Source organism: Canis lupus, chromosome 5, assembly GCF_003254725.2.
Source record: "Canis lupus dingo isolate Sandy chromosome 5, ASM325472v2, whole genome shotgun sequence".
NCBI classification, from domain to species: domain Eukaryota; kingdom Metazoa; phylum Chordata; class Mammalia; order Carnivora; family Canidae; genus Canis; species Canis lupus.
The window spans coordinates 56,318,687-56,341,221 of record NC_064247.1 but is presented as its reverse complement, the minus strand read 5'-3'; the positions used below and the strand labels follow the sequence as shown (position 1 = coordinate 56,341,221).

Here is a 22,535-nt window from a genome sequence, read left to right as displayed (position 1 = left end):
GGAAGAGGAGGTAATATTCCAGAGGCCCATCTCTGAGTCCCTGACACACTTGGTGGCTCTACTCTTAGTGGCTGGTTCACCCTGGGCGCGGGGGGTGGGTGGGGGCAGAGTGGGGTATAGGAGGGGTTGGGAGGGTGGCACAACATCAGACTCCCTTTCTTGGAGGATTAGACTCTGTGCTACTACCTCTTTCTTGGGCCCTTTTATAGGAGCCTAAGTCAGGAGAGAAGCTGGTGGGGAATAACCCCACTTTCCACCCCTGAATCCTCCTAACCCTCTCTAGAGGCCCAAGGCCCATACTCCTTGGGCTTCCTGCAACCAAGAGCCCTCAATGATCCCACTGATCCCTTGAGCCTCACTGGCAGTTTCAGTGATGCTGCTGGAGGAGGGGCCAAGGAGCCTCTTGAGACCAGAGGCCAGAGGTGCAAGCCTTGCTCCACCCCTAGTCAGCAACACCTTTAGGAATGTTCTGGAATGGTGATTTTTCACTTATCACTCTGCAATCCTCACAGGTAACAGGGAAAAGCCCTAAGACCCAGAAGGGCCTGGGTTGGTGGAGAGAGAGAAGATGGAGCTGCTGGCGGAGGGCCTGAGGTCTCATAGCAGGTGGGGCTACTTTAAGAGGAAAGGTCAGCCTGGGCCAAGAGATGAAATGCAGAGTGGCCTTCAGCTTGGAAACGGGAGGCCCGTGCAGGACTGGTTGCAGGTCAGCATTCTCTGGCCGGTATCTGACCTGACTAGGAAGGCGTCCCTCACAGAGCTGGAAGCGCCTCAAATGCCATCTATTTGTGGCCTGGACCCTGAGGGCTGGCAGGAGACATGTGACCTCAGGGATGGAGTATTTTTGGTCGTGGGGGTGGGGCCTGCGTGGTGAGCCCAGCACCATGCTGCTCTGGGACAGGCAGCTCAGACGCCCAGCTCCACTGCCCTGGCTGGCCACAGGGGCCCAGGTATGACATCGTTGGTTTCTCAACCCCCCCCCCCCAGAAGTCCTAAAGTCAGACAGCCCCAGAGGGGCTTCCCCAAGGGCCGGCAAGGAGGGTAAATTTCAGAGGTCAGGAAGCCACAGTGCTCTGGTCTCAAGGCATCTTCATCTCAACTCTGGCCTGGCCAGAGGGACCTCCCACCTCCCTGGGTGTGGTGGTAACTGACCAAAGGCCAAAGAGCACTTCCTGTAGGAGGCTGAGACATTAGGGGCTCTCCAGAAGTTAGGGTCACCTTTGTTCCCTGAGCTGAGGCAGAAGGAGGGAGCTCTGCCAACTGGGCAGGTCTAGGTCAGGGGCACAGGCTTTGAGGATGGCCCTAATGGTCCACTGGGACTTAGGAGGCTCGTTTCTGTTCTGAGACCTCTTGGCTAGGCAGGGGGCAGAACCGGGCGCTCCCTGATGACCCTGGGTGGGCTCTGGCCAGCACTAGTGTGACCTTGATGATCTCAGTGGATGCCCAGAAGCCTGTCCCAGCCAAGGCTGGTGGAAGGTCATCACCAGAGACTGGTCACCTGATGGACACTGTGGCCCCTCCTCCATGGCCAGCTGCCACCTGAGGCATCCTGGGACAGACCAGGGCTGACCATCATTCAGGTGAGTGACCAGTGCTGAGACTCCCAGTGAGTGACCCTTGAAGTGGGCTTAGCTGTGTGAAGTTTACTTTGGTCCCTGCAACTCCCGAGGAAGTTTGAAGAAGCGGAGCTGACCCGGTGGGATAGAAAATGCTCAAAGACCACTTCTGCAGACAAAAATTCACCCACAAGGAATCCTATGTTCTCAGTGTACTTCACTAATCTAAGCCTTCTGTGATTCTGGAATGTAATGATACATCGCCACAAGGTTATCCCGGGGGGTGAGTATGGACCGTGGGAGCTGCAGGTTTCTAATCTGGAGGAGGCTCAGCTTGGGAGCAGCTCAGCTTCCCTCAGGATTCCCTGTTTTGCTTTCCTTCAGAACGCAGATGGAGTGCTGGGCCCTAAGCCAAGGAGGTAGGGGCCCCCCACGAGTGTATGCTGGTCAGGTGCCTGGGACCTGCATCCACGAAGACCCCGCCTGGCCTGGTGCTCTGCTGATCTGAGATGGAAAACTTCCAGTACAGCATTCAGCTGAGTGACCAGGATTGGGCTGAGTTTTCAGCCACAGCTGAGGAGTGTGGCCTCCTCCAGGCCAGCTTGGCATCTGGGGATGAACTCTTGTCCAGTGACATTGACCAAGGGGACAGGAGTGGCAGCAGTCCCCTTGGGCCTCCACCCCTTCTCGAAGGACAGCCGGGCTCTCAGGGGAGGGGCTGGCCCAGCTTCAAGAAGGAGGACAAGGCAGCCACCCGGCCACTGGTCAGCAGGTCTTGGCATGAACCTGGCTTGGCCCTGGGGGCCGATCAGCAGATGCCCAGCACGTCCACACTGTCAGAAGCTTTGCTGTCCCTCGGATCTGATGCCGCCCCTCCAGGCCAGAGCTCGTCCCTTCTAGGGCCAGTGTCTTCCAGAGACAAGATGCAGAAGCTTCTGCAGGGGCCGGCCTCCCAGGGCCCTGCCCCTAGTCCCTCTGGCGAGCCTCCTCAGAGCTCTGAGTCTCCCGGCTGCAGCAGTGCTCCCCAGAAGCCCCCTGGTAGCCCAGGAGCCCTACCATGCAGCCCGAGCCGAAAGAAGAGGCGCTCTGCTGGAGCCAAGGGAGGCAGGTGCTTGAGCACCCCAGACTCTGCTCCCACCCAGCTGGGTTCCCTGCTGTTTGCTGATGTCAAGCCCAAGGAGGATCTTGGCCTGGCTGGGTCCAGGGGGAAGGGTCTCTCGGCTGAGACAGCAGAGCAGACAGCAGGAACCGGGCAGGATGAACTGGGTCCAGACTCTGCAGGAGCCCCTGCACAGGTGACCAGGCAAGGAACAGATCTGGATCTGTCTACACCTGTCCCTACGACCGAACAAGGTACAGACCTACTCAGAATGACCCCTACAGCTAAGCTACATACCATGTCCACACCTCCCCAGGAGACTCATGCAGATATCTCAATGGCTAAGTCAGATGTGGCTCTGTCTACACATGCCTCCAAGCTTCAACCTGACACGCCTCTGTCTACACCTACCTCCAAATCTAGACTGGACATGGATCTGCCTATGCTAGGCCCAGTGGTTAAGCTGGAGGTGGATTCATCTACACTTGCTTCGCCTCACCTTGTTTCCAAGGCCCAACCTGATGTGGGTGTGTCTACACCCACTCCCATTCCCCAGGCTGGGCCAGACGAGGTGAAAGTGGAGGTTGCCCCAATGGCCAAGTTGTGTTTGAGCCCTGTTGTGTCTCCAGGAGGACCCCAAGAGAAGCCCAGAGAGGAGGAGGCTTCAGCAGGTACCCCTGGATATCACTCAGGGGAGCCCCCACTAGGCCCTGTCCAAGCACCCAAGAAGAAGAAAGTACGATTTTCCATGGCTGTGCCCAGTCCTGAGGAGCCAGGTTCAGGGGACACCTCACCACCTTCACCAGCCACAGCCCAGCCCTCATCCCCCAGGACCACAGTGGGGGCCCGAGGGGGGCCTGGAGCCTGGGACGCCATGGCTGTGGGGCCCCGGTCTCCGCAGCCTCGGATCCTCAAACACCTGCCTCCCCCTTCGCCCTCTGCTTCAGTGGGGTCCAGGCCCAGGAACAGCTTTGCAGTGACCCTCCCGGAAGCCTATGAGTTCTTGTTCTGTGACACTATTGAGGAGGAGGATGAACAGGCTGAGGAGGAGGCAGAAGCTGGCCAGGCCTTGGCTGAAGTACAGTGGCCAGACACGTGTGAGTTCTTCTTCCAGGACTGCCAAGCCCAGAGATCCGGGCCCCAGGGGAGCCACTCTGTGGCCCAGCCCCCACCAGCAGAGCCTGTGCCTGCCCCTCCCCCTGGAGACCCTGTGCCCATCTCCATCCCCGAGGCCTACGAACACTTCCTTGGAGAGGACTCTTCAGGGGGCCGGCTGGAGCTGGCTGCCTTTCTCCAGCGGCCGGCCACCGAGCACGCCAGCTTGGTCCCCTGGGGAGTGGGGCCTGGCACCCTACCAGAGCCCAGCCCAGCCACAGCAGAGCAGCTCAGTCTGGCAGTCAAGCAAGCAGGTGCGTGTCGCGTGGGCCCCATGGGCTGTCCAGGGCCTGGGAACATACTGTCCAGGGAGTTCAGCCAGGAGGGCCGTTGGGGAGAGGCAGGCTAGGACCCCGAGTCATGAGCCGGGGGAGGGGGCTTGGGGATGATCTGGGAAGGATGGACTAGCCTACGTCGGGCAGACTAGGCCAGACGCTGCAGCCACTCAGATTTGTGCCCACATGGACCATCATTCTGTGTTCAGGCCCAGATGAAAGCAGAGCCCTGGTCTCTAGCCTCTAGCGTGGTAGACACAGGGACAGCTTCCACTCAGGCCTTGCTGCTGGCCAGGTCAGACACAGTCCCCCTGGAAGATATTTTACAAACCAGGAAAAGGTACCCCAGAGGCAACTCGCTCAAATCAGCTTGACCCAACCCTGCCACACGCTATTCTGTGTCTTGGGACGGAGGTGTCCTAGGGAAGATGTGACTTAGACAGCATGTCTAGGATACAGGGGTCTGAGTGGAGCGGCCAGAGCACAGAGCATGCTTTTCTCTCCTAGGGGAACCCCGAGATCTTCTCACCTCATTCACCTTCAGCCAGAATGACATGTGCTTGGTGTTTGTAGCCTTTGCTACCTGGGCTGTGAGAACATCAGATCTCCACACCCCAGATGCCTGGAAAACAGGTTTGGGGGCCCTGAGGGAGGAGCGGGCTGGTGCCCAGCCCAGGGGGGCCAGTGGTTCCAGCCTCACCTGCTGGGCCAGCAGGGATGAGGGGTGCATGAAGAGGCAGATGTCCCTCTGACCCTGCTCCTCTCATTGCTGACCCACTCTTCACCTGGCTGGCCTGCTCTCACCCTTTGAGGGCCAGGCCATATGCAGGAAGGGTGGTGACCAGGCCAGAATGGAGCTAGGCACTTACAAAGCTTTGTGTTTCTCTTGCAGTCTTGTTGGCCAACATCGGTACCATCTCTGCTATCCACTACTTCCGCCGGCAGGTGGGGCAGGTTCGCCGCAGCCGCAGCCGCAGCCGCAGCCGCAGCCCCAGCCCCAGCTCTTAGAACATAGTAGGCTCCGTCCAGGAAAACACAGGACAAAGAAATGGCCACAGGTGCTGAGGACGAGATGCTGCCCTCAGGTCTTGCCCTTTGACCCCTGTGTTCTATGGCATCTAGGAAGGAGCCAGTGTCCTTGGTCCTGCTCCCTTGGATTCCACCCAAAGTTCTAGCCAGAAGCTAAGGTGAAGGCTATGCTCCACATGTGGAAGGAAGGAGATTCCCAAAGGCTGGGTGGGTAGGTGCTAAGCAAGGAGCTGGTCAGTAAAGTGTCCAGATTAGCTAATAAAAACATAGGGTGCCAATGAAACTAGAATTTCAAACATGCAGTATTTGAGATGTATTTGTACTAAATTATGTGTGGTTTATCTGAAATCAAACTTAACTGGGTGCCCTAAATTTTATTGGGTCATTTAGTTAGGGGGCAGAGGCAGGATAGGGCGTTGGAACTAGAAGGTATCAGAGAAGCAGCAAGGCCAGCTGGAAATCTGGGCAGGGGACAAGAGTGAGGAGACTGAATGGCCTTCGGGCTTGGAGGGGGGTGTCCCAGGGACTCTGCCCTGTTGACAAATGGGCTGGGGTAGTGAAAGCCTCTAAGGCCTCCTTGGCTCCTGCCTAAGACAGTGAACAGGTAGGGTGGCCCCAGTGGCCCCTGCAGGGTGGGGGTCTATAGGGCAGAAGCTGGAGCCCCTCCTCTGGGGAACCCCAGATGAGGTGCAGCAACAGAAATATGGTGGTATCAGATAAAGGGATTGGACATTTGGGATTGTCCCAGGGCTTTGAGGAGATGGGGCAAGAAGGTGGGTGGGAGGATGGTGGTAGCAGAGCAGTGGAGGCCACCAGGCTGGGTGCCGGGTGAGCATGTGTACAGGGCCCCCAGGATGGGGGACGCCTGACTGCTGAGAGGAAAATGCATGGACACACAGCACAAATAAAATCTTCTCTTTCTTTCTTGTTCGGTCTCTTGTCAGTTTCTCCAACCAGACTCAGCCCACCGACACTCACCCTGAATACCCTTCTGTCTCGGTCATGTCTCAGGCTTTGCTGACCACCTGCCCTTGTGCTCTCTGACCCTCACTAACTTGACTGTTCAGCCCTCTGACCTTCACACCTGCACCGTTCTCCCCCGGCAAGGTAAAGCCAGCATCTAGTGGCCTCATTCAGTCCTTTCCTGGAGGAAAGGTGGAAGTCTGGTCTGATGTGGGTACAGCCCTGTCGCCAGGCCATCTTCAGTATGAGGCTGTCCCCTGGCCTCTCCAGAGCCCAGGAAAACTCATAGTTCTGGAGACCCCTTCACCCTGCTGGGATCAGACACTGACTCAGCATTGAATGGCAGTCGTATTGGATGCCGGCCAGCCTGTGGCCCTACAAAGAAAGAGCCAGGCTCTGTGCTCTGCTGTAGACCCCCACTCCAGGATCCATGCTGGCAGGTGGTTCTGAGAACCAGCTGCCCAGAGGCCATCAGATCCACTGGATGAGCCCCCCTCCAGCCTCAGGTTCTCCTCGGGGCCACCGCTGGTGGGAGAGAGATGAAGCTTTGTCCAAGATGTTGTCATAGCTTGTGGGGGGATGGCCACCTGGTGGGGAGGACAGAGATGCATGTGTCTTCAAGGAAGCAGCACCCAGAGCTCCCCTCAGAAAGAGGCAAGGGCCCTCACTCACCTGAGGGAGGCAGCGGGGGGTCGGGTGAGACGTCCCTCTGAGGGGAGACCTGAGAACCCCAACCACGAGTCTGAGAGCTGAGCCCTGGGGGAGGAGACTTGAAGACCAGCCCATGAATCTGGCAGATCCCAGCCCTACATTTTCCTCCTGGTTGTACATTGTCCATTCCTGCCTCCATCCCCCCCTGCACTGCCTCCTGTCCTTGGTCTCAGCTGGCCTTGTCTTCCTGTTTGCATCTCTCCTGCTCCCCCAGGGTCACTGAGGCCCAACACTATTTCCCACCCACCCACAGAACCTCTTGCCTGGCAGGGGCAGAGGCGGCTACTCACATGCTGAGGGGAGCCCAGGTGTGGTGGCCTCCGGCCCTTGACGGAGCCTCGGTGCCTCTGGGAGGCTCTAGGCTGTGGGGCTCCCTTCTTGGAGAGCAAGTGGGGACCGGAGGGTCCGGAGCTGGAGTCGGAGACGGGCACGGACACAGAGATGGAGGGGAATGGGCTCGAGGACTCAGGTCCTAGTGAGCTCTGCACTGCGCTGAGGAACTGCCAGGAAATGGGTGCTGACCTGAGGTCCTGAACTGGAACCTCCATGGAGCTGAAGGACCCTTGCCCCCAGAATCCTGACCTGAGCAGACTTCAGGCTGTGGACACATCCAGCCCTTTCTGTCACCCACAGGGAACTGACCTCATCCAGGCCCTGGACGTCTGTGATCTTGTGCTGGGAGTTAGCAGGTGGTGTGTAGGGATCAGCATAGAGTGGGGAGTGTGGGGTCCTCATAGGGTCGTCTGGGGCCTCAGGGTGGTCCTCTAGGCTCTGCTTGCTCAGCTGCAGGCAAGAGACACAAGAGACAAGTTTCCTGGAGCTGGAGGTGGCCTGAGTCCTCCCTTCTCTATGGAAGAAGGCCCCTAGGTGGCTCCAGGACCTGAGAGATGGAGGCCCGGGTGGGGGCTGGAGGGAGAACTGGGTCAGTGTGCTGGGCCCACCTTGGTCAGGTCCAAGTACAATGAAGTGGCCAGGCTGCGTCCCTCACCCCGGGCCTTGCTCCTGGGTGACCGGCTGCTGCTGCTCCGTCTCAGCTCTGCCCTCTGCCTGCTGATGCCGGTGCAGCCAGGGTTGGCCTGGTCCTGTGGGGACCAAAAACCTTCCTTCTAGAAGCTTCCCTAGGGCCCTGGCCCACTCAATACTCTGAGGCTGCACAAAGTTCCCTCCGGGTTCTGCTTGCGATAGAGTGCCATGGGACCCAGTTTCCCTAACACAAACTGTCCTCATGACCCCCTACCCTTTCCTTCTGCTGATTCCTCCCCACCCCCAGGTACTCACAGGTATAAGCTGGGCAGGGCAGCCTGCTGTGGATGTCACTGAGGACTCAGGGAGAGAGTGGCTGGTGTGGGTGGAGGGGGGTGCTGGGCACCCCGAGTCCCAGCTGGTTCGTCCATCTGAGGAGAGTGAGCCCCGGCCGCCACCCATGGCCTGGACAGCAGGGGGCAGGGAGCAGGGAGGTGAGACATCAGAGAGCGGGGCCTACCCTTCTGCCCAGGATGTGAGATAGGGGGGCAGCCTCTCCCCCTGTTGATGCCTCACCTGTGTAGACACCCGCAGCCCCGGGAAGCGCTCAGGGCCCAGCAGTAGGGGGACTCCATCCCTGTGGGAGACAGTCTGCAGGCAGAGCAGCCAGTGGCTGTAGTCCTCGTAGCTGGCGCACACCACTCGGATAGTGTTGATGAAGCGGCCTAGGACACAGACACTGTGAGGGGCCTGGCAAGCAGAAAGCTCCCTGCACGGCCTCACTGAAGAGCTGGCTCATGCCCTCCCTCCCAGGCTGGGCCTCTGCCCACCTTCAATCAGGAAAGAGCGGATCTGCTTCTCCTTCTCTTCCAGGTTGATGTGGATGGCGCTGAGTGGGAGTTCCGCCTGTGCCAGGCAGTGATGAAAGATGGAGCCTTAGCCTGGGCCCATACTTCTGTCTCACCCTCCAGAGCTGGGCTGGGCCCTCAGATGGCAGGCAGAGGGCAAGGCAGGGCTAAGGCTGACATCCCCGAGGGAGGCCAGGGCTCCCTGTCTGTCCTGAGGGATCCCTTTACCCCTGGACTCTGGGTGGGGCCTTCATCAGCCAATGGCAGGCACAAGTGGAGGCTTCACTCCAGCCCCAGAAGGACTCTCATAAACATACATGCATACACACACACACACACACACACACACACACACACGCCCGTGCATGCACACACCCCTCAGGCACCAGGAAAATGTCCACTCAAAAGTATAGGCCCCTCTCAGGGATACTGGGGCCCAGCACAAGAGTACCTCCCAGGAGTGGTTCTGCCCCCATGCCACCTCCCCACGTGATAGTCCTGCTGGTGGTGGTGGACCCTTTAGGATGATAATGGGTGCTGAAGCACAGACCCTTCCTTGGCCACATCACAGCTGAGACCAGACTGACCAGGACAGCAGGCTGGGGGTGGGGGTGGGGCCAGCAAACTCTGTCCCAACAGGCCCCGAAATACAGGTTCCTCCTAAGCCGCTGCCCTCTCCCACCCCCACACACAGGGCGTCTCCCTGGGGTGGGTCCACAGTGGGGAGGGACCCACCTTAAAGCAAAGGCCATCTGCTTCTTCGGAAAAGATAGCCAGAGATGTTGGGTACAGGACCAGGAGCCGGTCCCATTGCTCCTGTGAAGGGGTCAAAGGGCAGAATGGGGCCTCAACCAACCAGTGTGTGTGAGGGCCTGACCCCACTTGCCTCCTAAACTCCTCCCCATTTTCTGTGCCCTCCCCCATGTCTTCCCACCTACCCTGTGCCCCCATCTCCTCCCACCCCTGGGTACTGCCCCACTCCCACCTGGCCACGCACCTGTGAGGGCAGATGCTGCAGCTTGACCCTCGAGGCACAGATGGCACTGCCCACCATTTGATGCCCTGATTCCATCCGTAGCTGGGTCAGACTGTGCTGCAGAGTCCAGGGCAGCTCATCCTCAGGGGCACCCTGGAGAAGGGGGATCAGGGGCAGGCAGAGGGTGTTGGCACAGGGGAGATAGGAAAAGGGCATGGGGGTTCCCAGCACTGACCTGAGGGGGTGCCAAGTGGCAGCGCTGCAACCCTCCCACGAGGGCTATCTGCTTTTCCAGGTGGAACAGCCAGCGGCCTAGCTCAGTCTGGCTGGGGCAGAGCACATGAAGGGGAGCAGGCAGCGGGCCTGGGGGTAGAGGGGTGGAGTGGGCTGGGGCCAGCAGCCCACAGGAAAGGCCCCACCCAAGGGCTCTGTGCGCACCCCGGGGCCAGGACCAACAGCCACTAACAGGGCCACATTCACAGCTCTGGAGGTCTCCTGCCCGCTGCCCTGCACCCCACCCAGCTTGGTAAATGCTCATGCACCCACTGGAGGAAAAGCCTGGATCCCTCAGTGCATGCAGGGTCCCTCCAGTGTTCTGAAGCCCAGCCAGAGTCCAAAGTCACTGAGCAGCCCTCACGCCCCCCACACACCTGTGATCTGGAAGGCATGCTCTCTGGACCCCTCAAGCGGGCAGACACTCAGCTCCATCAGTGGTAACAGCCCCTGCCAGAGCACATGCGGGGAGGGGAGGGCTGGGGGACCCCTAGTGGGACTTGGATACCCACCTCCCAGGAGGCTGCTCTCTCCCTCTACCCCTAGCCTCCTCCTTTTGCCTATTTCCCCTCACCTGGAAGGTGAGTCCTTTGGAACCATGGGCCTGGAAGTGGAGGTAGGAGGGGAACAACTCCAGGTAGCAGTCGCTGACGTCCTGGGGGAGAGTAGGGCTGCCGGTCTGAGGGGCTGGGGGGCGGGGGGCAAGCCCCAGGCTGGTACCCGAGCACCCCCCACTTGGCCCAGCCTGGCCCCACCTGGCTATGTTGGAATCGTAGCTGGACCTTGGCGTAGTGTATAACCTTGCCCAGATTCCTCACAGGTACCCTCCGCCGCCCCTTCTTGAACACACTCAGGAATGGCTGTTCCAGGTTTTCTCGCGGGCTCTCCAGGCCCCGGATGTCCTGTGGGGAGCAGAGCTCAGGGGAGGGGGCCTGAGCTGGGCCGGCTGCCCACCCATACATATAGCCACAGTTCTATGACCCAAAGGTTAGGAACATACACACAGCATCATTCGTAGCTACGGCAGCCTCATACACGCTCCCAGCCTCTAATGTGGAGATAGTGGCAGCCTATACGCGTGAGCTCACTGTCTGTTAGTCATAAAACTGCACAGTCTAGAGCAGAGATGGTGAAGCCTGAACTCAACGGACATTCAACTCTTATTTTTGATATTTCCTAACTTGTAATACCTTCTTTTTGATTACTCAGCCTCCCAAGACTTGTGGGTCAGAGGATGTCTGAGGGGTGTCTGAGGGGTGTCTGAGGGAGACAATGCTCCAAACTCTCCCATGCCTCTCAGGTTGGCTATAAGTGTTTAACACCTGGGTCTCTGGGGGTGGGGGGCAATTTCCATGTAAACACTCCCACCAGGACCCATTTAAAGCTACCAGGACCAGCTATCAGCTCTCGAGCACCCGTGCTGACTGCATTAGCACACGGCAGCAGGCCCCTCATCTTACCCATGGAGAAGGCCAAAGTCCCAGCAATGGCCCAAGGGGTCCTCTCGGATCTGCCCCTTCCCTACTCATTTTCTCATATCAGCCATAGGTGCCTTGGGACCTTTGTACTGGCTATTCCCTCTGACCAGACCACTCAGCCTAACTCTCTTCTCACCCATCAGGACACTGCTCACAACCCACCTTCTCCATGAGGACCTGTCTGAGTAACCTAACATTCCAGCCTTCCTGACCCCTCTGCATACCTTTCCTCCTTTATCTTTCTCAAGACTCACCACATCTGGCTTCTCATATCTTTTACTTATCACCTGGTTCTGTCATGGAGATGGGAACACCAAGAGAACAGGGCCTTTGTCTATCTTGCCCACTGGCGTACCCCCAGAGGTAGGCTGGGTCTGGGATGCGCTGGGGGTTCAATGCTTGCCTGCTGAGGGGAGGGACTATTGGTGCCTACAAACATGTAGCCAATCCTGGCACTCAAAAGATCCTCTCTAATCAGGGACTCGATCATCAGACGGGAAGTCAGACGGGGATGGGTGATGACCTGACACCCTAGCTGGAAGAGCTGAGGTCTAGGGGCTCAGGGGTGAGTTGGGGAGGGGCCATGCTCCATTTGGGTGCTGGCAGGGGCTGCTTTGAGGGCTGTTGAGCCCTGGCCAAGCTAAGCTGCCCCTTGGGCAAGCCCAGGAATGTGAGACCTTCCTGTCTCTGGGTGGGGCCTCCTGTACCCACACCCAGTGTGGCAAACAAGTCAGGGATGAGACCCACGAAAAATAGGCCATGGAGCAGGAAGGGCCATGAGGCTGTCCCTGTGGCCCAGGCTCAGCCTTAGGGCCCAGGGAGGAGGCAGCTAGGAGCCTTGGCAATGCTAGTTCATTTGTATACGCAGAACGCACCACAGGGCAGGGCCTAAGAAGTGGCTTCTCCCCCAGCCCCACCTCCCAGCTTCCAATGTGCCTGGTCCCCTCTTCTGGTACTATGTTTGTGCCAGAGAGGACCACCAGGGCCACAACATCTCATGTGATTCCACCCGGTTTACACGATATGTCCTGGGCTTGGACAGAGAGAGTTGGGGTCTGAGATGCAGTCACATGGAGGGATCCCACTGCAGCCCAGCCAGACCCTGGACAGAAGTGCCCTGTCTACTTCTCTGAGGCAGCATACTTCCTCATGCCAGCCCTTGCCTGCAGGGAGCCCTGGGACCTCAGCGGGCAGGAAAGGAGTCAAGCCTGGGCTTCCCAGCCTGATGGAAACAAGTTGGAAAGGTGGGCTCTGCAGGCTGCTTGGCCTCAAAGAAACAGTGTGAGGATGAGAGTGCAGGGTGGGAGCCCTGGCCCAGAGTGACAAATGTTCCTCCTTCTCTGGCTTGAGGTTAGATATTGGTATATCATTTCCCTCACATTCTAGGGCTTCTGCACATAGCAGAACCTCACCCCAACCCAATGCTCTCCAGGTTAGGGAAAAGGGATGGGTGTCCCTCTCCTTTTAGCTGACCCTCAGCCTCTCAGGAGCTGGGCAGGGTGAGAGGAAGCAGCATTCAGCTCAGAGGTGGCCTAGCATGTGGGAGCCATGTCCTTGCTGTGTGGCTTTTGTAGAGGGCAGGGGGAGGGGGAGACAGTGGGCTCCTTACAGTGGAATGAGGCAGTGGTGGAGGCCCAGACACCCCGGGGGGACAAACCAAGGCCTGGAGTGGGTGAGAGTCTGGCTCACTGTTCACCTGAAACCCTTTACTGAGTGATGGCAGCAGGTAGAGGTTCACAGCCACACTATCAACACAACAGCCATCCCCACACAGCAACACGGATATAAGTGCTTGGTCCATCTCAAATGTGCCTGGACATGCAGGCAGACACCCGGATACGGCTATGAGTGGAAAGCCTGGCCATGGTGCCCCCTCCAGCGTAGCACAGGGCTCCTGCAGGCCCCGCCTGTGGCCCGCCCCTGCTGGGTGCTCCTCACCCCACTGACTCAGTGTGTCTCAGTTTCGCTCTCTGCTCAGACTTTCGGCCAGATGAGCTCCCCAGGGCGGGGCAGTGTCTACTTCCTCACTTCATTCTGGATCGGATTCCCCCCAGCCAGGCTGGGTGAAGATAGGACAGGTACACACAATCACACAGAGACCACCGCCACCGCACCCCTGTGAGCTGGGACACGCCCACCCGCCTGCTCACCGTCCCAGGGATGTAGTAGAAGATCTTGTCAGCAGTGGCGTCCTGGTCAGGACCGGCCTCGATGCCAAACAGGCCAGCCAGCTTCCTTGTGCCATCCTCTCTGGGGACAAGGGAAGGGGGGGGCTCACAGCCTGGCCCCCAAGGCAGACTGAAGGACGTCCCGTGACCTAGTGACGGAGGCTGCGCCCCGCCCTCCCCTCACCTATTTCCCTTCAGCGAAGGCTTTCTGGAGAAGGAAGCCCGGAGCCTCCTAGGGGCCTGAGGGACGCAGTGGCTGTTTCCCATGGGTGGCGGTGGCAGCGGGCCCAAGTGGAGCAGGTCGCCGGGTCTGGGTCCCTCTGTACTGAGCCTCTGGTCCTGCCTCCCAGGCGGAGCTCTAGAAGTCCTGCCCTTTCCCTAAGGGTTGGACGGGGGTGGAGCCTTCCTGGGAGGGACCTGGCCCTTACCTGGGCCCAAGCCTTTCAGTTCAGACCTGGGTCCTGCACACATGCAGGCCAGGCTGGAGTCAGGGTGCGGCGTTAGGGGGAAATCTTCTCCCCTGGTCCAGCCAAGAGCACCCATCTCAGTCTCCAATCTGTGTGGGAGGAGCCTCAAAGTCCAGGTTTGGAAGTAGTTGGCCTGCCTGTACTCAGGCTGGAATTGCCTGGGGCTGGAGCTCCATGAGTCCAGGGATCCCTCCCCCTAATACCACCCCTCCCCACGGAGAACACACATCCTGTTTCCACCTAAATGCCACAGGCTGAGTCACCACTGACTGTAAGGAGATGTGTGCTTGCTCTCAGCTGCTGAAATAGAAGTTTGCAACTTTGGGGAAGGGGAAGCCAGGACCTCCCCCAACCTATCCAGCTTCAGCCCAAACCTCACCCCAGGCCAAAGTCCAAGGAGGCCACAAATGTCCCGGGTGCACTCAGAACCATCATGGTGAAGCAGGGATAGTACTGTGCACATACCCTGCTCTCCAGAGCCCGGAATGAGATGGGACCACGAGGGCCTCTCAGGACCAGGGTAACAGCAAATCACATTCCTGGCTGGGTGCTCGTCCACAACATCACAGCCCTGACCCACCCGGACATGATGATGCTGCCTCAAAGCCCCCAGATGCCAAAGCAGAGCCTCAGCCCAGCTGCACACTTGTCTCCAGGCCCTCCTGGTCACCGCAGACAAGACCCCAAAGGGTGGAGATGTACACTCAGCCTCAAGCCCACAGAGCCCAAGAAACATGTTTATTGTTCAAGTTGGCTCATATTGCTGTGTGGGATCTGTGGCACGCTTGTGCTCAGCTCAGTGCAGGATCCAGAAGAGACACCATGCCCACAAGAAGGAAGCTTGCTTCATGCCCTTCTTGGGAGCGTGCCTGGCTGGGCAAGGTAGGGGTGCTATGCTAAGCCCAGGCTAGAAGGGTCTGCACCTGCTCAGAAAACCTCCACCCCACTAACCCTGGCCTGCTGCTCTGCACCTGTCCCCTCAGTCCCTCCAGGTCTACAGAGTTGGAGTTCACCCCTGACCCATGCGAGATTCAAGTGTCCACACCCATTGCTTCTTGATGCCCCCAGGGGGACAGGAGGACACCTGGAAAGGCAGCTTGGTCCCAGAGACACAGGACACTTCAAGGGGAAACATGTAAACTAGTAGGTGCTGCACGGGCTCATCGACCAATAAATAATAAATAAATAAACCAGTAAGTAAATAAATGGCACACACGTAAACAAACACTGAAAAACGAACACAGACATGGACAGCCTCGACGCAGAGAGACAAGGACAGACAGGGCAAGACTTTCCTGGTGGGGGGGCCGAGCATCCTGCCCCCGACACACAAGGCGCTGGGGCCCGCCCTGTGGGGCTTAAGGCATGTGGGAGGCCGGGGGGCCGGGCCTCAGTGCAGTCCGCGCCGCGGGTCAGAGGCTGGTGGACGACACGGACAGCGTGGGCGAGGAGGGCGGTGGGAAGTTGAGCAGCTCGAGCACGGCCACGCCCACGCTGCTGCGCCGCGTGAACATGCAGGACGCGGCCACCCACTTGTTGGTCCTTGGGTTGTACTTCTCGATGGAGTTGAGGCTAGAGCTGCCGTCGTTGCCTCCCACGGCATACAGCCAGCCGTCCATGGCCACCAAGTCGTGTGTACTCCTGGGGGTGGAGGAGGTGAGCCGTGGGGGCAGGGCCGCGGGAGGAGCCTCCTGGGGCAGGAGGGGGGAGTGAGCCGTAGGGGTGGTGCCGTGGGAGGAGCCTCCCGGGGCGAGGCGGGGTGAGCGGTGGGGGCGGGACTCTAAGAAGAGCCTCCGGGGTGGGGGCGAGCCATGGGGGGCCTTGGGCGGAGCCTCCTGGGGAGGGCGGGGCGGGGGAGTGAGCTCTGGGGGCGGAGACTGCAAGAAGAGCTTCAGGGGCCGGGTGGAGACCTGCTGCGGGCGGTGCGGATGCGAAGCAAGGGCATACCACGCAAGCCAGGCCTGAGGCCTTAAGACCTCTATTTCAGTCCCTGGTGGGTGGTAGTGACAGGGGCGCACCTTCGGATGTTCATGGGTGCCACGCTCTCCCAGGCACCGGCCTTGGGGCTGTATCTTTCCACAGAATTGAGGCAGCTGGTGCCATCATTGCCGCCGGCCACGTAGAGGGCCCCCTCCAGCACCGCCACCCCTGCTGAACTTCGTCGGCTCAACATGGAGGCCACGGGGGTCCATGCGTTTACCTGCAGTGAAGGGGACCAGCTGGGGGCAGACCCATCAGCAGCCTCCCTCCTCCTCCGCGGGGGAGATCCCTACTCCAGAATAGGCTATCTGTGGGACAGAGGTGGGACGTACAGGGCTGATCCTCTGGGTGGTGTGGGTGACTAGGGTGATGACCTCAAGCAGCGCTTAGGAAGGGAAATTCACATGATTGGGGTGTTTCATACCTGGGGCTCATACTTCTCCACAGTTGCCAGGTGTGATGAGCTGTCATAACCACCCACAGCATATAGGTTCCCATCTGTGGAGAGTCAACATGCCCGTGGTATGCCTGCTACATGCGGGGTCCCCCAGGGTGGGGGCAGGTGGGAGTAGGGTAGACATTACACAAAGCAGGCCTGTCACCTACCAAGCATGGCCACACGTACATATCGCCTCCGGGTGCTCATGGCAGCGATGGATGTCCATGTTCCCGTCAGAGGGTCGTAGCGCTCAGCACTGTGGATACCAGGCCTGCTGCTGACCTTGAGCAGTGGCAGAAAGGCTGCCCTGGTCCCAGGACCTGCCCTCCCCCATGGAATATTAAAATCCCAAGCTGGGCAGTCACAGAGACTGACCCCAGAATCCCACTGGAGCAAGAAGCAGACCCTCTGGGTGGAGACACAGGCCACTAGCTGGCTCCCTGCATGATCCTGGGCAAGCGTCCACATGGTCCCCAGCCCCTGGGCTGGTGGAAAGACCTTGAGAGTTAAAGAAGGGGCAGCTGGGCTGATGCACACAAAGAAGCAGGGCACCCTGGTGACTTGAGTCAGGTGGGATCCCTCTTCACTCCCCTCAGGCATGATCTCTGCAGTCCTGATGCAGGCACACCTGCAGCCAAACCAACCCCAAGAGGCCACCCGGCCCTGACCCCGGCCACTACCTGTTGAGGCAGGAGGCCCCATCGTAGCCACCAGCTGCATACAGGAGCCCGTGCAGGGCAGCCACACCCAGGCAGCTGCGCCTCGTGCCCATGGACACCTCAGGCTGCCAGGTGTTGGTCACAGGGTCGTACGACTCTACGGTGGCCAGGTCTGAAGTCCCATCGTAACTAGGGGAGGGGTCCGCTGCCGGTCAGGACTGGTCCAGTGGGCACATGCTAAGCCCCTGACCCAAAACCAGCCTCCACACTTACCCACCCACAGCATACAGCCGGTTCCCAACTGCTGCCACACCCACTCGGGCCCGGCGCGTGGACATGGAGGCCACCACGTGCCAGCGGTCAGTGCGTGTGTCGTAGGCTTCACAGTCCCCATGGATGGCGAATAGGCTCCCACCACCTAGGAACAGGGAGGTGACGGGGCAGGACAAAGGACCCAGGGAGGCAATGGCTGTGGGTCTCTAGCATAGCTTAAGGTCAAGAGTGATTATGGGCTCCAAGGGTGGGCAGAAATGGGGACTGGTTAGTGGGTCACACCACACGGGGTCCTCCATGGGCCAACAGAGGAACAGGTGTGGAGTGGGTACAGAGTATGACCAGCAAAGTGTGATGTAGCCTCAGGTGGGGCTCAGGCCAGGGATGGGAGGGGAGAGGTAGGGTATGTTGGGGGGCCCAGACATGAGACAAGAGACAACATAACAGGTGAACATACCCACAGCAAAGAGTACCGGGCCAGCTCCCTCACAGCGCCGGGGCCGTGTACGGCTGGTGCCCAGAACGCCCCTCTGCTCTGGTAGCAGGTGGAACTTGAGGGCCTCAATAAGCAGGTCCTTGCAGTCAGGATGGTGCCTCACCAGGCTCTCCGCATCCACGTGGCCCAGCAGGAAGTCCCGGCTCAGCAGGGGCAGGCGCACACACTTCATCAGCTGGGGTGCAGGGGTGCCATGGTCAGGCGGCAGGCTCCAGTGAGGAGATCCCCCTCAGACACCCTGGACCCTTCTTTTTTTTTTTTTTTTTTTTTTTAATTTATGATAGTCACACACACACAGAGAGAGAGAGAGAGAGAGAGAGAGAGAGAGGCAGAGACATAGGCAGAGGGAGAAGCAGGCTCCACGCACCAGGAGCCCGATGTGGGATTCGATCCCGGGTCTCCAGGATCGCGCCCTGGGTCAAAGGCAGGCGCCAAACCGCTGCGCCACCCAGGGATCCCTCACCCTGGACCCTTCTTGAAACACGTGTCTGCATCACTCCTGTGAGGGGGTCTCTGGACTGAGCCCAGGTGCACCCAGGCCCTCAGCTACTGTGTATCCCCTCCTAAGCACAGCAGGCCTCCCTAGGTACTAGCCTCACCCTCGGGACATGCTGCCTCCGAGCATCCACGTCATGTTTGACCCAGCTCAGGACGGCACGGTAGACATCTTCCTCTGAAGGCACGTTCAGGCTGTCGCTAGAGACCAGTTCCAGCACCTGGGGGTGGGGATCCTCAGATCTGAGATCTGGGGAGGCTCTTGGGGGCCCATGGAGCCCTGAAGGTGCCCAGGAGGGAGAGTCCAATGGGAGCCCAGTGTTCCTATGAGAAGGGGCCAAGTGGGGTCAGGAGCTACAGATTCGGTTCTTGGGGATGTAGAACCAGGGACTGGAGATTGTAGGCAGGGATGTGGTCAGGATAGGATCAAAGTCAAAAGCTGAGGGCTTAGGTAAGTCAGGAAAAGGGGATGAGGCAGGGGTGTGGGGGTTGGGGAGGGCAGGGGATGTGTAATGAGGCTGGAAATAACGGTTGGGGGGCAAATGGTCAGGTCTTTAGAGTTAAAATGAAAGGAGTTCAAGGGCTGGGTCTGGGGTCCAGGGTCAAGGCCATGCCCCAGCTGTCATGTTACCTGCTTTAGTGGCAACAGCATGAACTCCTCAGTCTTGGCCACATCCACGAAGTGCTGCAGCACATACCTGTGTGCTGCCTTGAGCAGGTCGCTGCATGAGTGCGTGTCAGCAAAGCCCCGGATGCCCAGACAGTTGGAGGGGTCGAGCTGACTCAGCAGGAACTTGCAGCAGGCGTCACGGACGCCATTCAGCTGCAGGAGACTGGCCGCTGGGAGCAGAGTCTGTGGGGTGAGAGGAGAGAGAGCGCCACAGGAGCAGGGACAGGGAAACGGGATGTGAAGAATCGAGGGGACACTGGGAGCTGAGGTGCTGGGCTGGGCAAAGGTGTGCGATGTGCAATGAGGCAGCCTCACCTGCACGTTTCCTTCGCCCACCACAATCTCAGCAGTGTACGCAAACTGCACCAGCTGGTCCAAGGCCTGAGGGTCGATGTCGTGCAGAGTCACATGCGTCTGGCGGCTTTCACTCATCTCATCTGTGGGGACAGCAGGTCAGGCCGGTCCCTGCCCTAGGAGATCGGCGGAGCCCCCCGTGTGCCCAGACTGGATGTGGCGGTACTTGCTTGTGAACATGGCGTGGAAGTAGGGGCTGCAAGAAGCCAGCACCACCTTGTGTGCTCGGATCTCCTTGGCTGCCACGTGCAGGACGATGTCACACAGGAGGCCACGCTGCCGCATGCGGCTCATGGCCACGAAGGCATCATGGTAGTGCCGTTTGGAATTGTGGGACACAGTGTGGCCCTCACGGCTCAGCAGCTGCATTGCACCCTCCATTGGGGCTGTGGGCCGGGCCTGCCGAGGACGTGCACGCTCTGCCTCCGGGCTGCGGACGGGCAGTGCCAGGTCAGGGTGCGCTCTGCAGGGAGCTGCTCGCCCACCCCTAACACCTAAGGCAGGGCTGGAGCACCTCGGAAGGCCACCCCTCTCTCCGGCAGCCCATACCTGGGTTCCATCAAGGACCAACCGCTATCCCCTCCCCCTAACTCTTGTCCCTCATACAAGGGAGCCTTCCTTGGAGTCCAGCAAAACTGCTCCACCCCTGCTCCTTGCATGGGGTCCAGTCACACACCTGATGCCAAGGCTGAACATATCCAGCTTCCTCTGCCAGGACCTCTCCTGGCACCACACACCCCTCTGCCCAGGTGCCCCCATAAGAACGGGACTTCTGTGCCTGTGACTCTTCTCCATCTGTCACTGGCCACCCTTCCCACTACCCAACAGAGTCAGTGTCCTTAGCACGGGCTGGGCGCGAAGGACGCGTGCCAGGTGTAGGACAGCTCTGAGACCCCTGTGCCCCCCAGCAGGCCTGACCTCGCTTGACCCTCTGGAGCGGCTTGCCCCCATCCTGCAGGCGAGCTGTCTAAGTCTGAGCGGCGCGGCCGGAATTCAAGGGCGGCGGGAGAGGACAGAGGCTCCGGGAAGCGGCCACCTCTGGACGCCCTGTCCCACGCCACCGTGTGCGCGATACACAGGGGTAGTCGTACCCTCCGCGGGGCGGCCGAGGCTGCCTCCTCCGGGCAGCCAGCCAGGCTCGGTGCACCCCCTCCCGGTGTCCTTCCCGGACCCACTCGGCCCCTGCTCTGGCTTCCGGGCCCCCAGCCCCTCGGCCCACTCACGCTGGCGGCTGCGGCGGCGGCGGTGGCGGCGGCGCCTCCGGCCCGGGCCCCGGGCTGCCGTGCTCCGGGCTTTGCGTCCTGCCCGCCGGGCGCTCGCTGCGCGGCTGCATGGGCTCGGCTGCCGGACCCGCCGCGACCCGCGGAGAACGCACTGGCGAACGGACGCCCGGAGTGCTGGAGGGCTGCTAGGCGGTGGCGGCCCTCTCCGCGTCCCTCGCTCCCGCCGCCTGCCCGCAGCCGCTGTTTCTCGGCGCCGCCCGCCCCGCCGCCCGCGCTCCGCGAGTCTTCGAGGACTGAACCTCCCCCAGTCAGTAATGACCGGGCACCCCGGCCGTCTCCTCCAGGAAGACCCCGGGACCGTCCATCCCCGCCAATTCATTTAAGAAGAAGCCCTGCCCCCGTAAGCACCCTGGGCCCGCAGCTTGGAAGGCCCTGCTGCCCCGGGGACCCGAGGCAGCCCTGGCCCACATCCTGCTTGCCTTTTGTGACCCCAGGCGGACCGCTCGGCCCATCTGGCCTTTACTGGTTCGCTCCACGAACCCCTGCAAGTACCAGGCCTTGAACTGGACACCGTCTGCGGGGGACAGAGTGGCGTGGGTGGAGGTAGCCTGGGGGAACTGCCAGGAGCCACGCCTGCTCCCAGGGCGGCTGTGGGGTCAGGGGGTCCAGACCCACCAACCCTTGCCCTTAGGTGGTGGGGGCAGGGAAGGAGTGCATCAGTGGCTTTCCTGCCTCCTTTCTCCTAGCAACACAACCTTCCAGCTTCTGGGCCTTGGAACCCGCCCTTCCCACAGACTGGGCAAAAGAAAAGTAGCCTTTCCTGCCCAGCCCCACGCTGTGGGCTTGGGCAAATTGCCAGCAGAGGACTCCATGGACTCAAGTATCAGGAGCAGTACTTTCAGGAAGGTTTGGCCAAACGGGCTTCAATAACAGCTCTGGGGACAGCCCGGGTGGCCCAGGGCCTGATCCTGGAGACCCGGGATCCAGTCCCACGTCGGGCTTCCTGCATGGAGCCTGCTTCTCCCTCTGCCTGCGTCTCTGCTTCTCCCTCACTGTGTCTCTCATGAATAAACAAATAAAATCTTCAAAAAAACCCCAAAACAATAAATAACAGCTCTGTGATCTGTTCACTGCCCCCCCACCCCCACTCCTTGGTGTGGACTGTCCAGTGAAGTAGAAATGACTCTCTTCATTCCATTCACATGAGACCGGCCTGGCCATCAGAGTCTCTCTCTCTCTCTCTCTCTCTCTTTTTTTGTCACACTGCCCACCTATGGCATTGCCTATTCTACTAGACTGCTTTTCCTGCTGGGTTGTTGGCTCTTTTCTTTCTTTTTCTTTCTTCCTTTCCTTTCCTTTCCTTTCCTTTCCTTTCCTTTCCTTTCCTTTCCTTTCCTTTCCTTTCCTAAGATTTTATTTATTCATGACAGACACACACACACACACACACACACACACAGAGGCAGAGACACAGGCAGAGGGAGAAGCAGACTCCATGCAGGGAGCCGGACGTGGGAACCCATCCCGGGTCTCCAGGATCACACCCCGGGCCGAAGGCAGTGCTAAACCGCTGGACCACGGGGGCTCCCCTTATTGGCTCTTTCTTATTGATTTGTAAGAGCTCTTTGCATAGAAGTCCTGTCAAATGTTTTCACCTGGATGCACCTTGTCGGTTGTCAATGCACTGACCCCCTCACAGGCACGTGCTTTGGAGCTCTGGGGAGGCTGTGGGCAAGGAGAGGGTGCCCAGGTCCTGGGCCTCATCTTCCCGTCTCTTACCGGGAAGGACACAGATTTGTGAGCACCAGGTCAGGATTCCATCCTATGCAGTCTTGCCCGATATTCGAGATCTACAGCTCGGCACTCAGCGATGTGTGCGGGAGCCGTAACTGCACTAGGCCTGCGCAGTTAGCCCGCATCCGGCCTGCCATTCTGGGAGCCCACGGCATAGGGTTGTGAATGCGCCCTCCCGCCTGGATGCCGCC

General features: G+C 59.6%; 3 protein-coding genes across 15 annotated transcripts; 1 reads left to right on the top strand and 2 right to left on the bottom strand.

Annotated features, from left to right (window-relative positions):
* Positions 1-702: 702 nt before the first annotated feature.
* PERM1 (PPARGC1 and ESRR induced regulator, muscle 1) lies at positions 703-6,042 on the top strand. Of its 9 annotated transcripts, XM_049110444.1 has the most exons (6): positions 703-950; positions 1,411-1,580; positions 1,674-1,839; positions 1,916-4,064; positions 4,593-4,718; positions 4,978-6,042. In XM_049110444.1, the coding sequence occupies exons 4-6, from the start codon at positions 2,066-2,068 to the stop codon at positions 5,091-5,093; spliced, it is 2,241 nt and encodes a 746-aa protein (XP_048966401.1). In that variant the 5' UTR covers positions 703-950; positions 1,411-1,580; positions 1,674-1,839; positions 1,916-2,065; the 3' UTR covers positions 5,094-6,042. The 9 variants fall into 9 exon arrangements, with proteins under 9 accessions (XP_048966401.1, XP_048966400.1, XP_048966399.1 ...); XM_049110443.1 differs by lacking the exon at positions 1,674-1,839 and having other exon boundaries at positions 1,437-1,580; positions 1,941-4,064; XM_049110442.1 differs by lacking the exon at positions 1,674-1,839 and having other exon boundaries at positions 1,941-4,064.
* Positions 6,020-14,539, bottom strand: PLEKHN1 (pleckstrin homology domain containing N1). 2 transcript variants are annotated; one of them, XM_025427634.3, is made up of 16 exons: positions 13,679-14,539; positions 13,477-13,576; positions 10,604-10,750; positions 10,423-10,503; positions 10,226-10,298; positions 9,811-9,938; positions 9,597-9,728; positions 9,335-9,415; positions 8,582-8,657; positions 8,328-8,476; positions 8,067-8,216; positions 7,730-7,870; positions 7,431-7,571; positions 7,079-7,288; positions 6,750-6,798; positions 6,020-6,664 (listed from the first exon to the last, which is right to left on the bottom strand). In XM_025427634.3, the coding sequence occupies exons 1-16, from the start codon at positions 13,759-13,761 to the stop codon at positions 6,549-6,551; spliced, it is 1,857 nt and encodes a 618-aa protein (XP_025283419.1). In that variant the 5' UTR covers positions 13,762-14,539; the 3' UTR covers positions 6,020-6,548. The 2 variants fall into 2 exon arrangements, 1 of the variants encoding a protein (XP_025283419.1); XR_003128039.3 differs by having other exon boundaries at positions 6,571-6,664; positions 7,079-7,199.
* Positions 14,540-14,684: 145 nt separating this feature from the next.
* On the bottom strand, positions 14,685-22,520 carry KLHL17 (kelch like family member 17). 4 transcript variants are annotated; one of them, XM_025427632.3, is made up of 12 exons: positions 22,330-22,520; positions 19,498-19,757; positions 19,289-19,410; positions 18,935-19,156; positions 18,408-18,524; positions 17,770-17,983; positions 17,313-17,457; positions 17,061-17,228; positions 16,548-16,636; positions 16,366-16,439; positions 15,980-16,161; positions 14,685-15,602 (listed from the first exon to the last, which is right to left on the bottom strand). In XM_025427632.3, the coding sequence occupies exons 2-12, from the start codon at positions 19,706-19,708 to the stop codon at positions 15,374-15,376; spliced, it is 1,773 nt and encodes a 590-aa protein (XP_025283417.1). In that variant the 5' UTR covers positions 19,709-19,757; positions 22,330-22,520; the 3' UTR covers positions 14,685-15,373. The 4 variants fall into 4 exon arrangements, with proteins under 4 accessions (XP_025283417.1, XP_025283416.1, XP_048966402.1 ...); XM_025427631.3 differs by lacking the exon at positions 22,330-22,520 and adding an exon at positions 20,551-20,792; XM_049110445.1 differs by lacking the exon at positions 19,498-19,757 and having other exon boundaries at positions 22,330-22,518.
* Between the last annotated feature and the right edge of the window lie 15 nt (positions 22,521-22,535).